Genomic DNA, 25,036 nt, shown 5'->3' with positions numbered 1-25,036 from the left:
CGCGACGAACGCAGCGCTTCCGGGTCACGGACTGAGGGGGCAAGGGAAGAGACTCCAAGTCCCGGCGCCGCCCGCGGCTGCAGGCGGGCGGCCTGTCACCCGGGCGCGCGGAGGCCGCCGGAGCTCTGGGGGGGCCGAGACCACCAATCCCAGGGTGCTTCGCGCGCGCAGTGCCAAGACGGTGGGGCGGAGCGGCGCGCACGGCACCCTGGGAGGTGTCGTCTTCTGCTCCGGGAGCGCAGAGCCGCCCGAGGCGCACTCACTGGCACCTGATTGGCTGTCCCGAGAAAGTGACAGGGCTTCGCGGCCCAGGGCCGAGAGCGGCGAGGAGGCGGGCGCGCTGGGCTTTAGGCGCGAGCGGTTGAAAGTGGGTTGGTATCGGTTCGGCCGCCGACGTGCCGTCCCACCGCCCAGCCCGCTCCATGGCGGACCCGGAGGAGCTGCGGCTTTCCCCGCAGCCGCCGCCCTCCTCTCCCTCGTCTTCAGACGCGTCTTCAGCATCTTCCCCCGGCACCCCGGGGGGTTTGGGCCGTCCGGTTCCGAACAGGAACAGCGGCCGGCCGGTGGACCCGCTGGAGGAGGTGGAGCTGCAGATCGGAGACGTGAGTGCGGCCGGCGGGTCCGGGCCGGTCCAGCCCGTGTTCAGGATCCGCGTCGGGAGTCCCGGGCACTCCTCCCGCGCCGCGCCCGCGCCGGGGGTTCTTCGTGCCCGGCCGCCGGGTTCCCGTCCGGCGCTGTAACCCGAAACCGCGCAGTTCGCATCGCCCGCCCCACCTCGTCTGCGGGGCTGAGGGCCAGGCCGTGATCCTCTGCCGGGACTTTAGGCGCCCCCGTCCCGGTGGGCCGCCTGCCCAGAGCCCGCTGACAAGGCGATTATCTGTCCGGGCGGACCCAGTCAGGACGGGTCACTCCCCGCCCGGGGGTCCAGACGGCTTCCACTAACGGGGCAGAGACCCCTCCCCGGGCTGTCTGCCGGGATGCCGGGTCTGGACGGCTTCTGTTGAACCTCCAGTTTCCAGACCCCGCCTCCCCGAGCGGTCCTGGTTTCAGGATTTAAGGTCAAGTGTAGGGTGTGTCTTAACTGGGAGAGCCTCGCGTGCAGATCGCAAACTGCGGAGTGAACTCCGTTAATGTCTCGTTGCTCAGTGGGTATTTGTTGTTCTAGAAGATGGCGAGAGTGCTGCCGCAGTTTTTGTTTCTGCTGAGCAGGCTGGTTCCAAGTGAGCGCGTAGAATGCAGTGCGGGTGTGTAACGTGAAGGTCTGTTCTTTGGTCTGTACGTTTTCACGGTCTGCCGCGTTCACAGGTGAAGACAGTGGAGCACGGCCCTTGGTACCTACGTATCAGTAAGAGCTGTGTCATAAGAAGACCTTCAGATACTTCTGGTACTTGGTGTCAACGGACCCAAGTCGTCTTGTTGAGCTAAATGAGACTCTAGTGTATTTTCAACGAAAAAAAATGCTGACTGCTCCTGTCTCATCCGTCATGGATTATCTTTCTCGCAGACATACTTCCTCAAAGCTTACTTCATATAGAAGAACTTCTGGGACTTCCCGGGTGGCCCAGTGGTTAAGAATCCGCCTTGCAACGCAGCGGAGGCGGGCCCGAGCCCTGGTCAGGGGACTAAGATCCCGCGTGCCACCTGGGCATCTGAGCCACGCGCTGTAGAGCCGGCGCCTGGCAGCTAGTGAGCCCGCGTGCCCCAAGGACGAGCCTGCCTGCTGCAGCTAAGACCCGATGCAAGCAAAGAAGCAACTAAATTAAAAAAAAAAAAAAAAAGAATTTCTTAGGTTCCACGAAAGAGCTGTTTTAGTTCGTAGATTTTTTTACTTTTAAAGAAAATAACTTGGGCATTGAATTCGAGGTTCTAAGTTATTTTCAGATTGGTTTATAGGATGCGGAGAGAATTAAAAAAAAAAAAACTTCTGTTGTTTACTTTTTTTTTTTTTTAATTTCAGGCAGCATTTTCATTAACCAAACTTCTTGAAGCTGCATCTGCAGTATCAGCTCAAGTGGAAGAGCTTGCCTTCAAATGTACAGAAAATGCACGTTTCCTTAAAACATGGCGAGACCTCTTGAAAGAAGGCTATGATTCCTTGAAGCCTGACAACTGATTTGACTGTAATAATCCATACCACCTCATTTATGATGTTTGCACATGTGCCGTGTGGATAGGATAATCACCAGCAGTTCTGTATACAGAAGATGAAATTTTTCTTGGTTTTCTTCATTTTGTGAAAACAGAATATGATATTTTTGATGTTGGCCCGTTTATCTTTAAACACTTTCTGTTTTCTAAACTTTCAAAGACTCTTCTATGAAAGTTAATTTAATCAGTAGATAATATTAATAATGCCACAGTGCTACCAGTAGCAAACTAGGTGGACCATTATTCTCTTCAGTTTGCAAGAAGATACCAAAAATGGCAGAGTTTGAAGTCGAGCTTTATTGTATGGACCAATGTTAGATTCAGCTCCATTAGGCTAAGTTCCCTAGAACCAATGATTGTGTCTTATTACTTCTATATTTCCAGCAGCTAGAAGTCTGTTACACAACAGTCACTAAATGTTTGATGAATAAGAGTTGACAACATAATTAAAAGCTGTTTTTTTTCCTGTTTTTAGCATGAAGATTATAATTGTTTCTCAAAAAAATATTTGAGTCAGAACCTCATTGCCTTGAAGGAAAATGTTATCTTTTTTTTTAAACAGGATTTTGAACTTTAACTGGTGACAGCTTTTTAAAAGATATGATAAATATTTTTCACCCTTCTATCATGCTTTCCAAAAAAGCTTTTACTGAAACCTGTCTTGAAAGAATGCCTATGTTTTTTTCTAAGGTTAACTGCTTTTATGGATATTTCTCATATTTGATGTTGGTATATGTTTGATTGCTCTCTTTAAAGTGCCTTATCAAAATTGTCGCTCTGAATTATTACTTTTGGAGCTTGGCAAGTAATAATTCTAAATTCTAAATATAATAATTCTAAACAAGTTACTTTTTAAAAATGCATCAAATTTAAATGATGTAATTATTTTCCTATTATTTGATCTTCATGACAGTGTTCTATTTTACTTGTCCCGTATCTTACGTTGCGCTGCCCCTCTCTCTCTTTCTCTTTTTTGGTGGGTTTGTGTCGTATATGTCAGTGATTGAACCAACTAATTCTCTTGCTGTGTAACTTCTGGACGCCTCTGATACAGTATCTTACTTATTTGTAGGTAAGGAGGTATGTGCAGAACTATATTCCCAAGCCCCACAATGGGCCTGTGAAAGGGGACACATGGATGGGCAAAGGATAGTTTTGTTTAGCATATTAGGTCATGGTTCTTGATTAATTTTTTTAAGCTAAGGATAACACATATGGTGTGTTCCGATACCAAAGAGATGCTTATTTTGATATTAGAAAACTGTTTTTCTTATGTGTCATGAAAATTGCAATTTTTAAAATATACAAAAATAAACTTTTGTTCAAACCAAATGTTATTTCCATTTCTTTGGGTTCATTATTTTAAAACTTTTTACTGAAATATTTCAAACCTAACAGGAAAGGTGAATGATTTAAAGAGCACCCATGTATTCTCACCATGCGGATTTAATGAATGTTAGCATTTGGTATGTTTTCTTCAGATCTATATGTGTATGTAAATGTTAGATGCATTTGAAGCTTGTTTTGTTACCTCTTTGATCCCATCCCCTTCTTCTCTCCCCAGAGATAACCACTGTCCTAGAGGTGGTGCATATTCTAGTTTGTGTTCTTGTATTTTTAATACGTATGCATGTTTTCAAAACACTACAAAGTACTGTCCTGAAACTAATATGATACTGTAAATCAACTATACTTCAGTTTAAAAAAAAACTGTACTATTTTGTGTCTGTAGTAACCAGCCTCCAGAGGGCCCCAGTGGTCTTCTCTCGCCTGATGATACCCATGGCCTTGTAGATTCTCCCACGTTGAATAGTGCTGACTTGTGTAAGTACCAGCATATTGAGGAAATGCAGTGTGATTTCCCAGACTATACCTTTTGTCCATTTTTCTGTTATGTTTTGTGTTTCCCTTATGGATTTGTAGGTATTACATATTTTGAATACTAACTAATGATCCATTATGTAGGTTTCAACTATCTTTTGTAGTCTGTGGTTTATTTTTGTATTTGATTATAGAGTCTCCTTGAATAAACGTTTTTCATTTTAATTTAATCTCACCAGTCTTTCATAATAGTGTTTTCTGGGTCTTGTCTAGGAAATGTCATAAAGATGCTCTCCTGTATGTCTTTCCAAAAGTTAAAAAAGTTTGTTTTTAATGTTTGAGTGTTTAATCCACCTGAATTTCTTTTTGCTTATGGTTTAATTTTCGGGTCTTGTTTTGTGTGTTTATTTTTGTATGTGTATAGCTGTTCCTCCAAATACCATGTTTCAAATGCTACATGTCATTCGATTGCCATATAAATGCCTCGGTCTGAGCTCTCTATTCTATTCTTTTGATCTATTTGCTTGATCTCAAGCTAAGATTCCCTGTAACTTCCCCTGTTTTGGCTGTGTCATGAGTGTGATCTGTACTACTTTGGTTTTTGTGTGAGTTCCTCTCCCTGCGCCCACCATGTATGTTCTTTTAAGTTAGAAAAAGCATGTTAGTTGATTTCTAATTTAATTGCCATCAGCTTGGGCTAACCCTGATTTCAGGCACTGAGCTGTCTGTGGACACTTCAGTTAATTCCTCTACCAAACTTATAGCTGCTAATGTCAGAGCTCATGGACCTGCAGCTCCGCTCTGCTTATAGTTTCTGTTGCCCAGCAGGATCCACAGAGAAGTTCACCTTATTTTCAAGAGTGGCTTTTAAAGAAAATCATCCCATTTTATATTTCTTTTTGCTCTGCTTCATGGGAGAGATTGGGGAAGAGCTCAGGGCATAAACATTTCTTAAAAACTTCAGAAAAAATTTTTAACTTAGTAGCTCATTGCCAGCTCTATACAAACCTCAGAGGACAATTTATTATTCTGACTGATGTAAACTTTTAAAAGCCTCAAGAGGCTGAAGTCAATAAGATGGAATTTTTAGCATTAAAATAGTGTATTTCGTTTCAAAAGTTCCTAGTATGAAATATGCATCAGACACTATGCTGGGAGCTTTATAAACATTTCATGTAACCATATTAGCTCTCTGAGGAAAGTGATATTATTCCTATCTACAGAATAGAAAACAGGCTGAGATGAAATAATTTGCCTGAGGGCCTCCAACACCAAAACTAATATGCTTGTCTATAACATACCTAGCTACCTAGCTTTTGGTTAGACCTATTAATATTCAAGGTTGTGATTTTATTTACTCTTCCCATGCGATGGTTTATGTGTCAACTTGGCTGGACCACAGGGTACCCATATATTTTGGCCAAACATTCTGGGTGCTTGTGTGAGGGCATTTTTGGATGAGAATAACAATTAAATTGGTAGCCTGAGTAAAACAGATTGCCCTTCATAATCTGGGTGGGCCTCATTCAATCAGTCGAAGGCCTTGGAAACATAGCTCTTCCTGCCTGATGACCTTTGAACTGAGACATTAGCTTTTCCTGGTTCTACAGAGCTTCTGGCCTTTGGACTTGAACTAGGACATTGGCTCTGCAGATTTCTGGACTTGCCAGCCTCCATAATCACATGAGCCAATTCCTTATAATAAATCTCTTTATATATGTAAATATATATATATATACACATACATTTGTTGAAAGTCTACCACATTCTTCATGTGGAAAACATATTGGTATCATTCCGTGTAAGAACAGAAATGACTCAGACAAGCCATGTTTTTAATAGAATTAAAGTTTGGGTAGTTTATTTTCAAAAGAAATCTATATAATTATATATTCAATAAATTTGTTATGTTTTTGATTCCAGTATTTTCATGTTTCAGACATTTTGGGGGTATTTAAAACTACCTGAAAACATTTTATTCCTGTGTAATGTTTTCAAATTATGAAAGCAAAAGATTTCAGTAGCTCAGAGCCAAAAAATATCTGATGAACTTGCCGACCACATGAACAGAAGGTAAATTCATCCCGTGATGACTTTCTCTGTAGAGTAAAAATGTCCTATAGAGTAAAACATGCAGATCTTTTTCCCCTGAAGTTCAGGTCCTGAATCAGTGCATTATAGCTCTTTTTTTCTTTTTCCTTAACTGCTTTATTGAGATATAATTTACATACCATAAAATTCACCCATCTAAAGTGTACAATTCAGTGGCTTTTCGTATAACCGCAGAGTTGTTTATCTAGCACTACAATCAATTTTAGAACTTCTTTTTGCCCAAGAAGATCCTCTACTTCTCAGGCATCATCTCCCCAACCCTCCCACCTCAGTAACCTCTGATGTACTTTGTCTCTATGAATCTGCTTATTCTAGATATATCATGTAAATGGAACCATACAGTTATTTGAACTTTTTGTGCCTGGTTTATTTCGCATTCATCATGTTATAGCATGTGTCAGAATTTATTCCTTTTTATGGCTGAATAATATTCCATCATATGTATACACCACATTTTGTTTATCTGTTCGTCAGTTCATGGGCACTTGGGTTGTTTCCATCTTTTGGCTGCTGTGAATAATGCTATGATGAGTATCTGAATACAAGTATCTGAGTCCTGTTTTCTTCTGGGTTTATACCCAAGAATGAAATTGCTGTATCATATGGGAATACTATGATAAGCTTTTGAGGAACCGCCAAACTGTTTTCTACAGTGACTGCATCATTTTACATTCTGACCAGCAATGTAGAAAGGTTTTCAATATCCACGTCCTTGCCAATACTTGTTATTTTCTGTTTTTGTTTTTTGTTTTTTTAAATTATAGCCCTCCTAGTAGGTGTAGTGTTATCTCATTATAGTCTAATTTGCATTTTCCTAATGATTAGTGGTATTGAACATGCTTATTGGCCATTTATGAATCTTCTTTGGAGAAAAGTCTATTCAAGTCCTTTGCCCATTTAATAAATTGGGTTGCTTATCTTTTTTGTTGAGTTATAAGAGTTCTTTATATATTCTGGACATTAAACCCTTCTCAGATATATGAATGAAACTTCTTTCATTCTGAAGGTTGTCTTTTCACTTCTTTTAATAATGTTTGTTGATGCACAAAAGTTTTAATTTAGATGAAGTCCAGTTTATCCATTTTTTTCCTTTTGTTGCTCATGCTTTTGTTGTTATATCTAAGACTCCATTGCCAAATCCAGGGTTTGGAAGATTTCCCATATATTTTCTTCTAAGTGATTCATGTCATATTTATGTCGTTGATTTGTTTTGAGTAAATTTTTGTATATGGTGTAAGGTAGGGGTCCAAATTCATTATTTTGCATATGGATATCCAGTTGTCCCAGCACTGTTTGTTGAAAAAACTGTTCTTTCCCCATTTGATTGTCTTGTCATCTTTGTTGAACATCAACTGACTGTTAAATATGAGGGTTTTATTTCTGGACTCTCACTTCTGTTCCACTGATCTGAATGTCTATCCTTGTTCTAGCTTTTCTGATTCATTCCTTTGCCATACTTTTATTCTCTTTTTATGATCTCATATAATGGTGCTCATTTAAAGCAAAAAGACAACTGGGAAGGAAGTGACAGAGGGGTGCTGTTTTGAGTTAATATCAGAGCTCTTTTTTCAAAGTAATAAATATGTTTATTGGCTCTCAAGTATACAGAGACTTGAAGAGAGGTAAGATGAGTTCTTAAAACAAAATGTCTGTACTTTGCTAATAATCAGACATGTTCTCTGATGCGAGTATACTGATTATTCCAAAACCGTAAACCTTTATTTAAGAGTGTCTGTGATTCTTACTTTTGCTGGTAAGCAAGACAGACAAAGCTCTACCTTAAACTAGGAGCTGCAGATGGACTTTTTATATTCTTGTAGTTAAATACAATTTAACATTGCAAATTGAAAAGATTCTATACTGTCTACTCCCAGGAATTTACTGCAGTGCTATGCACACAATGGGTACTCAATAAATGCATGGTAAAAGAATGAATGAACCTTGAAGTAGATTTCTCTTAGTTTCCTATCCAAAATATGTACCAGTATATACACATCATCAATATAATTTATTTCCCTTTACACGGGCATCAGTCATTTTGATTTTTTCCCAAATAACCTCATGTCCATGTAAGCTAATTTATTTTCGCCGTTATTATAAATTATTTTGTGGCATTTATTTTATACTAATAAATCCATCATGAAGCATCCCACAGTATTCTCTGTGTAGAAATAGGTTTCAGTCGGTTATGAATAGGAATTGAGTCTAGTTGATTGAGAAATGAGTGATAATTCACAGGGGTCTGTGAAAAGAGCTGGCTTCATTAGCTCAGAAGGCATCTCCTGCAGGGGCCACATTTCTACCCAGATGAACGATGGAGCATATGTCTTCTGACTTCCTTTGCTGTCAATAGATCTTCTCTGTCTGTAGTTATACCAAAACTGATGGATCATTTCTTTGAATGGTCTTGTGGTCAGAGTATAGAGAATTGGGTTCAAAGCACTGTTGATAGGCAGAATAAAAATCACTACCCAAGACGTTATGGTACCTGGAAGAGAAAAATGAAATTCCTTGAGTGTTTATGGATCTCTACAAGGTATGGACATACCTTGTCCTGGTTTCCCCACCCCCCCCCCAGCCCCCCACACTGACTTTTGAGTCTTAATTTTTTTCCCCTTGATGTCACATAATTAAATACCAAGTCTATATGTGTTTCCAGATGTTTTTCCAGGGTGCCAGTGTTTGAGGGAGGAGCTAACACTATCAAAAACCAGGTGTTTTGCTAAGTAGCTTTTCTCGAATACATCAACAAAATATTCTATTGGGTAGAAATGTGTTCTACCAAGTGATTATATATTACTCGGATATGATTCCATCTTAGGAAAAACAATATTGTTTAGTATTTAAATCATACCTTTTCAAGTGTTTTAATTATTAGATAGTACATGTAATATTTCTCAGAATATATAGACTTAGCTTTAATAGATTTCTTTTCTGCTATTTATTTGGTTTGAAAAACAGGTATGCATTTTTAGGCTTTTGACTAGATATTTATTTCGGTAAAAACATCTTTGCCTAACCTTATCTTAAAATTACTGCAGTATGTATGCAACTACCTAATACTCAGATTTTTATTATAATTTAATTTATGCTCTCTTCCCTCTTTTACTTATAAAATGTAAGGCACTATCACGACCAATCATGGGATAAAGCAAAATTAAAGTTGTATGTTTATAAATTTTTAAAGTGTGAATATATATTGCAGTATACATACAGTTAACAGGATTTTATACATTTTTTTATTGTGGTAAAATATACATAACATAAACTTTTCCATTTTAACCATTTTTAAGTGTACAGTTCAGTGGCATTAACTACATTCACATTGTTGTGCAACCATCACCACCATCCATTTCCAAAACTTTTTCATCTTCCCACACTGAAACTCCGTACCTTTAAACACTTCCCACCCCTCCCACCCTCCTCCCCCTAATCCCTGACAACGCCATTCACAAACTTTTTGTCTCTGTGACTCTGACTACACTAATTACCTCATATAAGTGGAATCATACAGAATCTGTCCTTTTGTGACTGGCTTATTTCAGTAGCGTAATGTTTTCAAAATCTATCCATGTTGTAGCATGTATCAGAATTTCCTCCCTTTAAAGGCTGAATAATAATCCATTGTGTGTATATAACTCATTTGCTTTAAGCATTCGTCCGTTGATGGACCCTTGGGTTGTTTCACTCCCACATTTTGGCTACTGTGAATAATGCTGTCATGAACATGGGTGTATGAATGTCTGTTTGATTCTCTGCTTTCAATTCTTTTGGGTATATACTCAGGAGTAGAATTGCTGGGTCACATGGTAATCCTATGTTTAAGTTTTTGAGGAACCACCATACTGTTTTCTACAGCAGCTGTGCCATTTTACATTCCTACCAGCACAAGAGTTCCAATTTCTCCACATCCTTGCTAGTACTTGTTATTTTCTGTTTTTGAGAACAGCCATCCTAATGAATGTGATGTGCCTAATTTTTAAAGATCAAGAGTGCCTTCTTCTGTCATCTCTCACACTCTGGGGTAATGTTCCCTAAATTGCTATGTATTTCAGGAAGAAAAATTTCTTATGTTCTAAAAAAAAAAATGAAGTAATTATTTGATAATCATTTTGACCTGTGTTCCTTTCTGGTCATCTTAAGCATGGGATTATCAGAATTTCAACACAGTGAGTATAATTTACTGGAATCATTGTTCCTTTGTTCCCATAGTCACTATGTTTTTTGGCATTTGTGGAAAAAATTGAACACATGGCAGGCTCCAGCTTGCGCCAGGAGAAGCTGTAGCCCCCGCCATGCTCTGGCTCCAGCCCCCCACCCCTCAAGGCAGCAGCTGCCAGTGACCCAGGAGAAGCCCTGGCTCACATGGGGCTCTGACTCTAGCCCCTTCGTCTCCAGCCCCCAAACCCCAACCAAGGCGATGGGCCTGACATGCCGCAGGAAAACCCTTGCCCCTGTTTGTTTCAGATTCAGCTCTCCCACCAAAGCCACTGGGCATGTGCAGACCACATAGGGGTGCTCCCACATAAGGACACAAATCAAGCTCAGGATAGGCAACTGTTTTGCCTAATTTCACAGAGACAAACAGAGAAAGCCAAACAAAATGAGAGGACAGAGGAATATTTTCCAAATTAAAGAGCAAGATAAAACCCCAGGAGAAAAACCAAAAGAAGTGGAGATAAGTAATTTACCTAACAAAGAATTTAAAGCAATGGTCATAAAAATGTTCACCCGCCTTGGGAAAGGACAAGAGGAGCCCACAACTGTAACAAAGAAACAGAAAATGTAAAGAGAACCAATCAGAGCCGAAGAATACAATAACTGAAATGAAAAATACACTAGAGGGTATCAACAGTAAAGTGATACAGAAGAATGAAACAGAAGAATCCTTAGCAACCTGGAAGACAGAATAGTGTAAATCACTCAATCAGAATAGCAAAAAGAAAAAAATAATTAAAAAAAAATGAGGATAGTTTAAAGGACCTCAGAGACAGCATCAGGTGTACTAACATTTGCATTATAGGGTTCCCAGAAGGAGAAAAGAGAAAGGAAGGGGGCAAAAAATGTATTTGATTAAATAATGGCTGAAAATTATTTAATTTAACCTGAAGAAGGAAGCACCTGATCCAGGAAGCACATAAAGTCCCAAACAAAATGAACTCAAAGAGATCCACACTAAGACATATAATAATTAAAATGGCAAGAGTTAAAGCAAGAATTTTAAAGGCAGCAAGAGAAAGGCAAAGAGTCACATACAAGGGAAACCACATAAGGCTACCAGCTGACTTTTCAGCAGAAATTTGCAGGCCAGAAGGGAGTGGCATCATACATTTAAAGTGTTGAAAGAAAGGAAAAAACCTATAGCCAAGGATACTGTACCTGGCAATGCTATCATTCAGAATTGAAAGAGCAGCAGCAGCATAGCCCAGTGAGATCACCTCGGTGCTTTGTGGTGACTTACAGGGGTGGGATAGGGAGGGCAGGAGCGAGGCTCAAGATGGGGGGGGATGTGGGGATATACGTATGCATATGGCTGATTCACTTTGTTGTACAACAGAGACTCGCACAGCATTGGGAAGCAATTGTACTCCAATAAAGATGTATTTTTAAAAAAAAGAGTTTCCCAACAGGTAAAAACTAAAAAAATTCATCACCACTAAACCAGCCTTACAAGAACCATTAAGGGGACTTTTTCAAGTGAAAAAAAAAAGCCGTAATGGAAAGTAAAATATATGAAGGAAAAAAATCTTACTGATAAAGGCAAATATAGAGTAAAGGCAGTGGATCAAGTACTTAAAAGAGCTAGTACTAAGATTAAAACCAAAAGTTTGTAAAATCAAAATCAACTATAGTTACAATAAACAGTTAAGGTATACATATAAAGATGTAAAATATGACACCAAAACAAAACTTCAGGGGGGAATAACAATGTAGAGCTTTTAGAATGCATTTGAACTTAACTATCAGTTTACATGTGTGTGTGTGTATACATATATATATATATATATACATATATATATATATATGTATATATATATATGGCATGGTAACTACAAACCTTAAAACAACAATAGATACACACACACAAAAGGGAAAGGAACCCAAACATAACACTAAGGAAAATCAAGGGAAGATGCTAAAAGAAGACAAGAACAGAGAAGAACTACAAAAACAACCAGAAAACAAGTAACAAAATGACAATAAGTACATACCTACCAATAACCACTTTAAATGTAAATGGACTAAATGCTCCAATAAAAAGACATAGGGTGGCTGAATGGATTAAAAAACAAGCCCCATCTATATGCTAGCTACAAGAGAGTCACTTCAGAGCAAAGATACATACTGAAAGTGAAGAGACGGAAAAAGATATTCCATGCAAATGAAAATGAAAAGAAAGCTGGGTTAGCAATACACATATCAGACAAAATAGACTTTAAAGAGAAGTCTGTAACAAAAGACATAGAAGGGCACTTATAAAATGATAAAGGGGTAAACCCAAGAAGAGGATATAACATTTGTAAACATATGTGCACCTAAATATGTAAAGCAAATATTATCAGACATAAAGGGAGAAATTGACAGTATTAGAAGATGGTAGGAGACTTTAATACCCCACACACATCAAGGGCTAGATCATCCAGACAGAAAATCAATAAGGAAACAGTGGCTTTAAGAGACACATTATACCAGTTGGACTTAATAAATATCTACAGAACATTCCATTAAAAACAGGAAATTACACATCCTTTTCAAATGTGCATACATTTTCCAGGATAAATCACATGCTAGGCCACACAACAAGTCTTAGTAAATTTAAGAAGGCTAAAATCATATCAAGCATCTTTTCCAACCACAATAGTATGAAACTAGGAGCCAATTACAGGAAGAAAAGTGGAAAAACACAAATGTGTAGACTAAACAACATGCTACTAAAAAACCAATGGGTCAACAAAGAAATCAAAGAGGAAACAAAAAATTACCTTAAGATGAATGAAAATAGAAACACAACCCTACAGAATCTATGAGACACAGCAAAAGCAGTTCTAAGAGGGAAGTTTACAGTGATTCAGGGACACCCCAAGAAATAAAAAAATCTCAAATGGACAACCTAACTTTCTAATGAAAGGAACTAGAAAAAGAACAAACAAGGCCCAAAGTTAGTAGAAGGAAGGAAGTAATAAAGATCAGAGCAGAAAGAAATGAGATAGAGACTAAAAAGTAGTCAAAAAGATCAGTGAAACTAAGAGTTCGTTCTTTGAAAAGATAAAATATTGCTAAATCTTTAGCCAGACTCATCAAGAAAAAAAAGAGAAGGGATCAAAATAAATAAAATTAGAAATGAAAAAGTAGAAGTTACAACTGATATCACAGAAGTACAAACAATCATCAGAGAATACTACTAACAGTTATATGTCAACAAATTGGACAACTTACAAGAAATGGATAAATTCCTAGAAACATAAAAACTTATAAGAGTGTATCAGGAAGAAATATGGAAAAAGGTATTCCATGCAAATGGAAATCAAAAGAAAGCCAGAGTAGCAATACTCATATCAGACAATATAGACTTTAAATGGAAGACTGTTACAAGAGACAAAGACTGACACTACATAATGATCAAGGGATCAATGCAAGAAAAGGATATAACAATTATAAATGTATATGCATCCAACATAGAATCACCTAAATATATAAGGCAAATATTAATGGACAGATTTTTTATTTCTTTACAGGAAGAAAAAATTCATACCTGGTATTTCTACCTGAAGCAATGAGAGAAATTTCAGTATAAAGATGGGTATCCAGCACAATGCATCAGTAAATACAATAAAGAAAAAACGTTTGGCAAGGATCATCTCTTTCCTAACTTGATTCCGTACTTTGGTTGCTGTTATGGCACTTTGATGGATGCTGTAAAACATGCTTCCATATGAAAAAACTATGATGATAAATGCTGCTAAGTTAATACCTATGAAGAACGCAAAGATGATGATTAATGAATAAGAACATTCTTTCAGAACAAGCAAACATACCCTTAGCTGTTATTGTAAAGGAGAAGATACAAAGACCACAATGTGTTTTTTGTTCTTTGTAAGAATTACTAAGGCACAAAAATCATTAATTAAAAAATTTAAATATTGTTGAAGCTATAAGAATGATGAAATGTTTAATTTTAAAATGGCATATTAAAATTAGATTATAGTGATTCAATGACTATCTTGGGCTTATTACATTAATCTGTCTTGTGTTAATTTTTTTGGTAATTCAATTACTTTGTTATATTTTGAGAATATTTTTCACAAGAGGGCATACTTGGTTGTCTGCTCCCAAGCCAAAGGCTTGTGTGGCTACTTTGAATTTGTTCATATTATAAAGGCAAAGAGTTAAAATATGTTTTGCTTAGTATTATTAGGGTGATTGCATGAAATGCAAGTGTTTAGCATCTTGTCTTTTATTAAAGTGTATCATATAAGAATTAATATGATGAAGTGGTAATTTAGAAAAAATAATCCCTTTAGGGGATTCTGATACAATCCACCCTCAGTGTCCATTCTGGTTAGAAGATCTGAAATAGAAAGTTGTAAATATTAAAAGGCATAATGAGATTCAGATTGTGATTTATTCTAGCATTTGAATGAAAGGGCTTCTAATACAGAGTTTCTTACCGAGAAAAATTGCCACTGAATAAATCTGGGCTCCAATACTTTCTGTATCTTCTGAATGAAGAGGGAAGCATACCCCATTGGTGCCGTAGTAGTTTTTGAAAAATTCCTTATTGCTCAGTGGAATGAAAGCCACGATAAAACCGATAATCCAAATGAGAATCAAAACTGTAATGGTTCTGCATTTTCCAGGTCTTAAACATCTGAAAGGATATACAATACAGATATATTTTTCCACTGTCAGAAATGTTAAAAGTAACACTGATACTTCTGTGGACAGAATGGCCAGGGACCCCAGAAGCTGGCAATGAATACTCTCCATCCACAGCTGTGCGTGCTTGTTGTATTCTCCTCGAAACTTCAGGTCAAAGGCTCCGATCAGAAACAAATAGATTCCCATCAGGCAGTCGGCACCTACAGGGATCAGTGAATTTCACAAATTTAGAGAAATAAATAGGTAAGATGGAGTTATCATTAAGCAGAAATTAAAAAAAAAAATTATTTATCTATTTATTTTTGGCTGCATTGGGTCTTCGTTGCTGCGCGCGGGCTTTCTCTAGTTGCGGCGAGTGGGGGCCACTCTTCGTTGCGGTGCACGGGCTTCTCATCGCGGTGGCTTATCTTGTTGCGGAGCACGGGCTCTAGGCGGGTGGGCTTCAGTAGTTGTGGCTCGTGGACTGTCGAGCACAGGCTCAGCAGTTGTGGTGCACAGGCCTGGTTGCTCTGCGGCATGTGGAATCTTTCTGGGCCAGGGCTCCAACCCATGTCCCCTGCATTGGCAGGCGGATTCTTAACCACTGCGCCACCAGGGAAGCCCCAGAAATATTTTTAATATTAGCCCCAAATAGCCAAGTTCCTTCTATCTTGGGGGCGGGGGAGGGAAGTTTTATTCTAAGAGTTCATTTATGGTTAAGGACCACTTCATCAACTCTCCCTGCTAAGCACTCTTACAGCATCCTCTGCAGCCAATTATGTAATCATTCCTCTGTTTTCGTCTAACACACAGTCTGTAAGAGCAGGGATCTTGTCTGTTTTGTTTTCTGTTCTAGTCCCATCACCTAGCAGTGCTGAGTAAATGAGTAAAATGCATGAGCATTCAATTAGGGACAAGATCGAGATGTTATAATTTGGTTCATCTCTTCCATGGAAATTCTCCCAGCTTAAGAAACTTAAGTCATTCAAAATCCCAGAGAAAGTAATCCAGAAGTTGCTATGACAGAGTAATGACTGTGAATTTTGAGGTCTGTCATTTTGAAGATGTGAATAATTATGATTATTGTAGTCAGTATAATTCTGAGGGGCTTAAATGACTCACCCAGGGGTGGTCGAAGAGAAACTGTTCTCTCTGACTCTTTCTTCCCATCTGAACATCTTTCTCTGTCTCTTTTCAGACTCCTCCATCCCCCACATCAGCTGTTAATGTGATACACTTCTTGGTGTATTTGCTTTTTTAGCAAATATTACATATCAGAGAGTAGGTGAGATTTTTTTTTGACCGCGCAAGCATTCTATACAACGATCCTAAAGTCACATCACGGTATACATCGTAAGGCTGGCCCTAATCTTTAAACACCGAGGTTATATTCTAGCCTTTATCAGGGAAACTGAGCAAACTCAAAATTGTGTAGCTAACAATACAAAGTAGTAAACCATTTCTGAGTTCTGTTTCTTGGGTAGCTTGCAATGAAAAGACAGTTCGACATTATACTTTGAGTGAGGGCGAGGGTAAGATATGGCACAGCACTTGTAAAGAAGTAGAACATCATATAGATTGATGCTTGCTTGAGGGAGTATGGGTAAATTATAGGCCACTTGACCAAGATTATATACACCTTGAGGGCTGGTTTCTTGCTTTTATTTAATTAATTAATTTATTTTTGTATTCCTCATTTAACATAATACCTTGCAATCACGTTTCAAAAACTTAAAAATTTAATACTACCTAAAACACTTTCTTATTTAAATATTTCAAATTATGAACGGAAAAGACTGTAGAAGCTCAGAGACCGGAAAAACAACGTTTGAAGTCAGCATCCATGAACTGGCATTCAAACAAGGAATAAACACAGCTCTGGAACCATGAAAGGGTCCAATTTGATTATAGTAAAAGATTTTACATGCTTTGATAAAATATTACTATTTTATTAAATAATAAAGATATTATTTATAATATATTATAATTTTAAATAAATTATTTAATAATATTAAATTCGCTTTCTTTTTCCTTCAGAGAAGAAAGCAAATGAACAAAAGCTTCTTTATGAGAAAAAAATTAATGAATGAGCCCTTCATTAATCTGTGTAAGGTGACTGAGTTTTCTTATTTTAAAAACTTATTTTCTTTCTTATCGCTAAAGTAATTTTATTTTCATTGTAGCGAACGTGAAAACAACATATAAGCAAAGGGGAGAAATTTTAAAAATATCATAATTCTACCGCTCTCATTACTTATTGTCTAATAGCAACGCTTTCATATATTTTGAAACTGTAATTCCTCTTCAGCCAGGAAATACTCACAGCAGAGGGAAATGATTGACATGGCATGCAGCTTGTTCTCAGATCTGATATAAGGTCGCATACAGATGACAAAGATGTTTCCAAAGCACGTAACTGCAGACACAACCCAGACAAATACTCTCTGAATAATGCTCGCCAAGAGATCCTCTAAAGATGAGATTCCATCAGTGTTTGGTTTACAGCTGCGAACATGCGGTGCATAACCACAGTACTGGAACTTCTTAAAATAGCTGATGTGCAAAGAGAAGGGAAAAGAAGATTTTAAACTGAAGTCAGTGTTACTCTACATTAATATCTATTTTCTACATTCTCTCAGTAGAAAGAAAACATCTTAATATGAGACTCAGAGGAATGGATGTAAAACGTTAGGGATACTGAAAATTTAACCTTAAGTTTAATTCTCATTAACTTGGTTTTTAAAAGAATGTGTGGGTGAGAGCCGCAAAAAGGCGTAATAAACATACAAGTGTTAGACATGTCTTAGAATATAAATCAAATGTTAGCATGTGCTCAGGACAATCCACCCAAGGAAACTTGTTACTGGGTTTTCAGTGTTTAGTGCACGTGTTAATAAATCCACCGTTACATAACTCCCATGGTTGCTGCAACTGATTTTCCTTTTTCAAACCCAGGGGAAGAGAATTTGTCCTCTGTGCTTCTATGGCTTTTCTAGTATAGAATTTGTGTGATCTGTAGCTACTTGCTAACATGCTTATCCTCACACTAGAGTTTGGTACATAATAAGGTGTTCGATAAATATGTGTTGAGTGAATTCTTTCATCAGTAGAGAGACCTCCCTTGTTAATAAAACACCACCGGGATAATCAGTAATTACTACTGTGCTACCACCAACACCAGCACCGTTTACTGAGCGTCTTCCAAGTATCAAGAATAACTTCTCAAATCAGCTCCATGAGGTTGATGTCAGTATCACCATAGAAGAAGGTGACTCTTCAATGGAGGCAAATTATCTGCTAGGAAATTTTCTAGTAAATGCAGAAATTAGGATTTAAATTAGATCTCTTTGCCCCTAAAGCGACGTACTCTGGCAAAAAATATAAGTGATCTTTATAGTATAAGGAGTTGTAGTAATACAAGATAAAAACTTGACAATTACAGTATATTGTCCTGTTGTTTAACTCTTGCTGCCTGGATCCCAGGATCTGCCATGGTTTCTGCCCAATTCAGTTCTGCTCCTTGAGTTGTTTCTTGGGTTTGTGACCTACACCATCTTCTGCCAATAAACTCTGCTTTGTTTAGTTTAGTCAGAGTGTTTTATGTGTGTGCAACCAAGGAAACTTTTATAAGCGTGCTCTCTGAGGAACTATGGGAAAAAAAACCCCAGTATCCTCTGTTAGATTTAAAATACAAGCAAGATTATAGAGTGGTGGTGACTGCCATGACACTTTCTAAATTATTGGGAATTAATTACCTTGGCATGGAGACCATTCTAATATATTTCATATATATACTGCTATATATTACATTCAATTAAAGAAAATGTTTCTGAAGCATGTAATTGATGGCATGAGGAGACACACTGTTTGAATAAAAGATTTTTCATGGTTTACCATTTTATCCGTACACCCTTGCACATCATGCCCTGACATTGTGGGCAATTTTCACTGAGGAGGATTTCTCTCTTCCCTTCCTCCATTTACATGAATTATTTGTAATTATTTTATGTTGTTTATGTAACTTCTTCATCTGGTCGCATTTGTGCCATGTGCACAAATTACTAGCTGAGTGGACAAACATGACTATCAGTGAGTGGCATCAGGGCTCGGGAGAGTTTACAAACCTGAGTGGGTTCCCTCCACACTACTGCTGTCTGACATTCAGACAAAACTCCTTTCATTCTGCCAGACCATGGAAAACTAAAAATCACCCCACCCAATACCAACGCTTTAAGAGTTAATTATTGTTTAGGCAAATTAATCAGTAGAAAATGTTAATAGATTGGATGCATTGGGTATGGAGGTATTAGCACAATACATGTGGAAACGTGAAAGACTAAAATCAAGGTGAAGAACAAGAAAAAACATCTGCTTACATGTGAGAGAGATTCGTGAGAGGTCTAAACATCCTTTGTTGGATATTTGAAATTTCAATTCCTTCTAGGCTGCTAAAAATATCAAATTAATTATCAAACAAATATGTTATGCAGGGTATAATAAAATGAGTTTTTGTGACGGACAGTTTAATAAAATGCTGTTAACACTTATTCGGAACCAAACATTCATACTTAACCTTCCCTAGGCACTTCCCCAACTCCTTTAAAAATTTTTTTATTAAAAAATTTTTTTTATTGAATGAAATATTCTTTAAATTCTACAATGCTTTACAATTTTCAAAAGTTTCACACACATGATTTCATATGATCCCATAATAACCCATTTTTTTCTCTCCAATGCCTTTTTGATTCTGCTATTTATATGTATATATCCTGCTTATTTGAATTTTTTGTCTTCTAATAGTGAGTGGAACAATGTTTTTTGCATAGTAACTACTCAATATATATTTTTGAAATAAATGAACAAGCATTATCTTTTAGACAATATTGCAATAGCAGAGGCATTTTACATTCTTGAAGTTTTTCTAATAATTTTAAATTATAAATGTTTTTCTACTAAAACGCCATTTTACTGAGGGAACACTTAAAAGAACTGAAGCTTACCTTCTTAAGGCAATTCTTAGACCCTAACATAATTTGTGTGTGTGTGTTGCAAGTAATGACTTATATCATCTAGAACATTCCATCTTGGGATAATGATGGCTATAATAAATTCTTAGATACCCAGTGCTAATGAAGGAATAAATATGCATAGATGCTTTCAGAGGAGCAAGCAAACAATCCAATATAAACTTCTGGTGATTACAGAAATATATGAAATGATTAATCATTATCTAATTTGTAGCTTATAAATATGAAAGATTAAACTAATAGCTATCTGTTTGTAACCCAGCAAGCACTCATCTTATATGTTTTTCTGGAGTTTAACCAATATCCTGGGACTAAAGCTTCTGATTTGAGATCCTATCAATCTTATTTTATAGAATTTATTAGCTATTAGTATGTAAATAAAAATTACATCATAAAACTATCCCCATAGGTGTATACTTACAGAGACTTGAGTTTGACAAGGTAATCAAATTGGTTTGCTTGAATTTTCTGGATTGGGTTATAGGAAAGATTCCTGTTTTAAAAAAAGAGCAGCAATAGGTCAATACTTAAAAAGTATTTGAGTAAAGAGAAAGTGTGTCTCTTGACTTAGGGTTACTTTTAAACAGTAACAAAAAAAGTACAGCAATGTCACTTGACCCCTAGGGCTCGTTGGACATTCAAATGCATTAATGGAAACAGAACTCTTAGGCCAGTGCACGGCTGTCAGTAAGTGTGTTAGTGACAGAGCTGAGAGAACGTAAGCACGAAGGTGGGGAGGTCCAGAGACGGTCCCACCAGAGGAGCAGCAGGGTACCCAAAGGGAAGCCACACCACGTCAGGTTTTGCCTATTATCAGGTGTGGTTTAAATGAAAGAAAGAAGAATCTCATTTAGTCAAAACTTGAATTAGTGAAATCACATTGAATGCTTTTTACAATAAATCATGTCAAAGAGTGGCATACTGTGTTAGCAATTTGTGAGGCATGAAATGAAAAGTAAAAGGCTCTATAGTTAGAAACAAAGAAACAGAGGTCAGAGTGACAGTGTAGCTGAGTGTAAATGGAGAAAATTTCAGAATCTTTGCAAAACAACACCTTGAAACAAGAATTGTTGATTAAAGGGAACTTCTCAGGGCAGGTTCACTTTTTAAGAAATTTATTGCAGATTAGACCATTAGTTGGGTGGGGGAGGGGTGGTGACTACAGAAAAAAGGGAAGAGAGGAAGGATGGCAATAAGAAGAAATGTGTTGTATGAAAGAAGGGAAGGGGACTCAACAATCTATGAACAGAAGGAAATGACCTTAGCATAATAAAAGCCATATAGGAAAGCCACAGTGAGCGTCATAGCCAATGGTGAAAGGCTGAAAGCTTTTCCTCTAAAATCAGTAAGAAGACAAGGATGCCCACTTTTGCCATTTCTATTCAACATACTACTGGAAGTCCTAGCCAGAGCAATTAGGCAAGAAATAAAAGGCATCCAAATTGCGAAGGGAGAAGTAAAATTATCTCTGTTCACAGATGACATGATTTTATGTGCATAAAACCCTAATGATTTCACACATGCATACACACAAAAACTGTCAGAACTATTATAATAAACAAATTCAACAAAATTGCCATATGTGAAACCAACACATAATAATCAAACAATAATCAATAATCAAATGCATTTCTATACACTAACCATGAGCAATCCATAAAGAAAATTAAGAAAATGATTCCATTTACAATAGCATCAAAAGAACAAAGTACTTAGGAATAAACTGAATAAAGGTGAAAGACTTGCACTTTGAAAACAAAATGTTGCTGAAAGAAATTAAAGAAGACATCAGTTAAAGAAGACATTCTGTGTTTTGGGACAGGAAGACTTAATATTGTTAAGATGTTAATACTACCCAAAGCAATCTACAGATTCAGTGTAATTTCTGTCAAAATCCCAATGATTTTTTTTTTGGCATAAATGGAAAAATCCATCCTAAAATTCGTATGGAATCTCAAGGGAACCTGAATATCTAAAACAACCTTGAAAAAGAAGAACAAAGTTGGAGGTCTCACTTCCTGATTCAAAACTTACTACAAAGCTATAGTATTCAAAACAGTGTGGTGCTGGCTAAAAGATAGTTGTATAGAACAATGGAATAGAATGGAGAGCCCAGGAACAAGCCTTTGTATATATAGTCAAATAATTTTTAAAATGTGCCAAGATTGTTCAATGGGGAAAGGACAATCTTTTCAACAAATAGTGCTGTGAAAACCAGATAAATATCCACATAAAAAAAAAAAAAAAAGAGCTTAGACCCTTAGCTTCCACCGTGTACAGAATTAACTCAAAATGGGTCAAAGGACTAAATAGAAAAGATAAAACTTTAAAACTCTTAGAAGAAGTCATAAGAGAAAAGCTTCATGATTTTGGATTATGCAATGACTTCTTGTATATGATACCAAAAACACAGGTAACAAAAGAAAAAAAAAAAACAAGAATTGGACTACATCTAAATCAAAAACTTTTGTGCATCAGAAAACACTGTCAACAGAGTGAAAAGGCAACCTACAGAATGGGAGCATACATTTGTAAATCATATATCTGAAAATGATTTAATATCTAAAATATATACACTCCTACAACTTAACAACAAAAACCCAAACAACCCAGTTTAAAAGCGGGCAAAAGACTTGAATAGGTATTCTCTAAAGAAGTTACACGAATGGCCAATAAGCACATGAAAAGATGCTCAACATCATTAATCATTAGAGAAATGCAAATCAAATCCACAATGAAACACCATTTCACATCCATTAGATTGGCGATTATCAAAAAATATAAAATAACAAGTGTTGTTAAAGAGGTGGAGAAATTAGAATCCTTGTGCACTGATAGTGGGAATATAAAATAGTGTAGCCACTATGCAAAAGAGTATGGTGTTTCCTTTAAAAATTAAAAATAGAGTTACCATATGATCCAGTAATTCTACTTCTAGGGTTATATATCCAAAGAATTGAAAACAAGGCTCTTGAACAGATATTTGTACAACCACATTCATAGCAGCACTACTCATAGCAGCTAAAAGGTGGAAGCCACCCAAGTGTCCACCAATGGATGAATGGATAAATGCCATGTGGTACTTACATACAGCGGATTATTATTCAGAATGATAATATTCAGAACTTCTGACACATGCTACAACCTGTGGATGAACCTTGAGGTCATTATGCTAAGTGGAATAAGTCAGTCATAAAAGGACAAATATGTATGATTCCACTGATTTATGGGTTACTTAGAGATGCCAAATTCATAGAACCAGAACAGAGTGATGGATGCTGGAGGGGCAGGGGTTGATGGGGAGTTAGTGTTTAATATGTATGGAGTTTCAGTTTGGAAAGATGGAAAAGTTCTAGAGATGGATGGTGGTGATGGTTGCACAACAATGTGAATGAAGTTAATGCCACAGTTGTACACTTACAAATGGTTAAAATGGTAAATATACATACTTATGTATATTTTAATCACAATTTTTTAAAGTAAAATAAAAAATAAAGATACAAAATTCATATCAGTCTTACAACTGTGAGAGCTCCTTCAGATCCTTAAAGACAAGTGGTGAAAGATTTTCAATCTTATTACTTCCTAAATCCCTAGGGAAACAATTGCAAATGTCATATTATTTCCTTAAGACTTTACTCATAGTTCTGTAATTTATTAAAAAACATTAGACAACTTTCAAACAATGCCATTAGTGAGTTATATTAATTAATAGAAGTCAAAACTTTAAAAAGGGAGTGAGATGGTAAAAGATAAAAATATTTTATCCCATTTTATTGCTCACTCAGAGACAGTACTTGGTGGTATTTGATCTAGTTCTAATAGATACAATTTTCTAATTCAATTAATATATGTGTTGTGCCCTTCTTCCTTTCTCTTCTTCCTCCCCTTCCTCCCTCCCTCCCTCCCTCCCTCCCTTCCTTCCTTTGCTAAAGTAGAAATATGCTTTGGGACCTTAATCTTTTCCTTTGCTTGGGTGTATTATAATTTTCAGCTGGAAGTGGATTATTTCAGTTTCCAGTTTCTTCCACAGCTGATATACACCGGATCTCATACACACCTGGGGCAGGATATTTCGTATGTTACTTCATGTACGTATAGAGGTTGGGCTGCCTAAAGTGGTATGAACTTGTAGCTTAGTTGTGAGAAGATTTCGGACAGTAGCAGCTCTTACGGTAGCTTTGACGGCGGCAACTCTCATGAGAAAGGCCTCAGATTCTTCTAAACAAGACAATCTTTCAACAGGCTTGAGTTCTTCAATGTCATCAAGAGATACTAAGAGAAAGCCTAACCGCTTTCCCTGTGCATCTCCAAATCCTACTAGTTGCTACAGGGAGAAGCATGGGAATAGATCTATTTGTTATTGCAGTGCTTATAAATCAAAAGTTAGGTTATTCAACTCGGAAGGGCAAGATAGATTTAGACTGAGTTTTTAAAACTAAAAAGTAGCTAATGTAATCAATACTATAAATGTCTTCGCTGTAAATGTTTTATTTTTATACTGTAAACTGAACCTTGAGGTTGTTTTTGTTATTTATGTTTTCATGGGTGAATTGTCTGTGAAGATAGATGGTCTGATTTGACAACCAAAGGAATGTTTCTAAAATTTCATCCCTTTCTTAAAATCCTTCAATAGCTCATTGTTGCATAGAAGATAAAATCAAAACGTCTTAGTGTGATATAAAAAAGCCTTTAAATATCTTGCCACTGTCTAGCTTTCCAGCTCAGTTTCCTACCACTTTCTACTCAGTCAAAATGACTTTCACCAGGGCCTGAAGGCACCTCAGTATTCCAACCTCTGGGTTTTTGCACGGGCGCTTCCTTCTGCCTGGAATAAGCTTTCATTCTTGTCCTTCTGGTGAACTCCCTATTCATCCTTCAAGATTCTGCTCAGATAAACAACAAGGATTTACTGTACAGAACAGGGAACTATATTCAATATCTTGTAATACCCTGTAATGGAAAAGAATCTGAAAAAAGAATGGGTATGCAGAACTGAATCACTTTGCCGTACACCTGAAACTAACACAATATTGTAAATCAACAATACTTAAAAAAAAAAAAAAAAG

The 25,036-nt window shown here is 37.2% G+C and overlaps 2 protein-coding genes across 6 annotated transcripts in view; one reads left to right on the top strand and one right to left on the bottom strand.

Annotated features, from left to right (window-relative positions):
* The first annotated feature begins 81 nt into the window (after positions 1-81).
* Positions 82-13,952, top strand: C5H4orf46 (chromosome 5 C4orf46 homolog). Of its 3 annotated transcripts, XR_005020021.1 has the most exons (4): positions 82-602; positions 1,958-3,972; positions 10,137-10,250; positions 13,818-13,945. XR_005020021.1 is itself a non-coding variant. In XM_036853292.1 (2 exons), the coding sequence occupies exons 1-2, from the start codon at positions 423-425 to the stop codon at positions 2,111-2,113; spliced, it is 336 nt and encodes a 111-aa protein (XP_036709187.1). In that variant the 5' UTR covers positions 82-422; the 3' UTR covers positions 2,114-4,199. The 3 variants fall into 3 exon arrangements, 1 of the variants encoding a protein (XP_036709187.1); XR_005020022.1 differs by lacking the exon at positions 10,137-10,250 and having other exon boundaries at positions 13,818-13,952; XM_036853292.1 differs by lacking the exons at positions 10,137-10,250; positions 13,818-13,945 and having other exon boundaries at positions 1,958-4,199.
* The window catches only part of RXFP1 (relaxin family peptide receptor 1), a 49,144-nt gene continuing 32,375 nt past the window's right edge, over positions 8,268-25,036 (bottom strand). For 2 of the 3 annotated variants that reach the window (XM_036853285.1, XM_036853286.1), the window contains exons 10-16: positions 23,489-23,560; positions 20,389-20,460; positions 19,317-19,388; positions 17,264-17,493; positions 14,751-15,161; positions 13,835-14,053; positions 8,268-8,569 (exon numbers count right to left, since the gene is read on the bottom strand). In XM_036853285.1, the coding sequence (XP_036709180.1) occupies positions 8,268-8,569; positions 13,835-14,053; positions 14,751-15,161; positions 17,264-17,493; positions 19,317-19,388; positions 20,389-20,460; positions 23,489-23,560 (1,378 nt within the window). The remainder of the gene's footprint in view (positions 8,570-13,834; positions 14,054-14,750; positions 15,162-17,263; positions 17,494-19,316; positions 19,389-20,388; positions 20,461-23,488; positions 23,561-25,036) is intronic. The other variant, XM_036853287.1, reaches the window with a different exon arrangement.

The sequence above is a fragment of the Balaenoptera musculus genome, chromosome 5 (assembly GCF_009873245.2).
Source record: "Balaenoptera musculus isolate JJ_BM4_2016_0621 chromosome 5, mBalMus1.pri.v3, whole genome shotgun sequence".
NCBI lineage: Eukaryota > Metazoa > Chordata > Mammalia > Artiodactyla > Balaenopteridae > Balaenoptera > Balaenoptera musculus.
The sequence above is the reverse complement of the archived record's forward strand: the minus strand, read 5'-3'. Positions and strand labels throughout refer to the sequence as shown.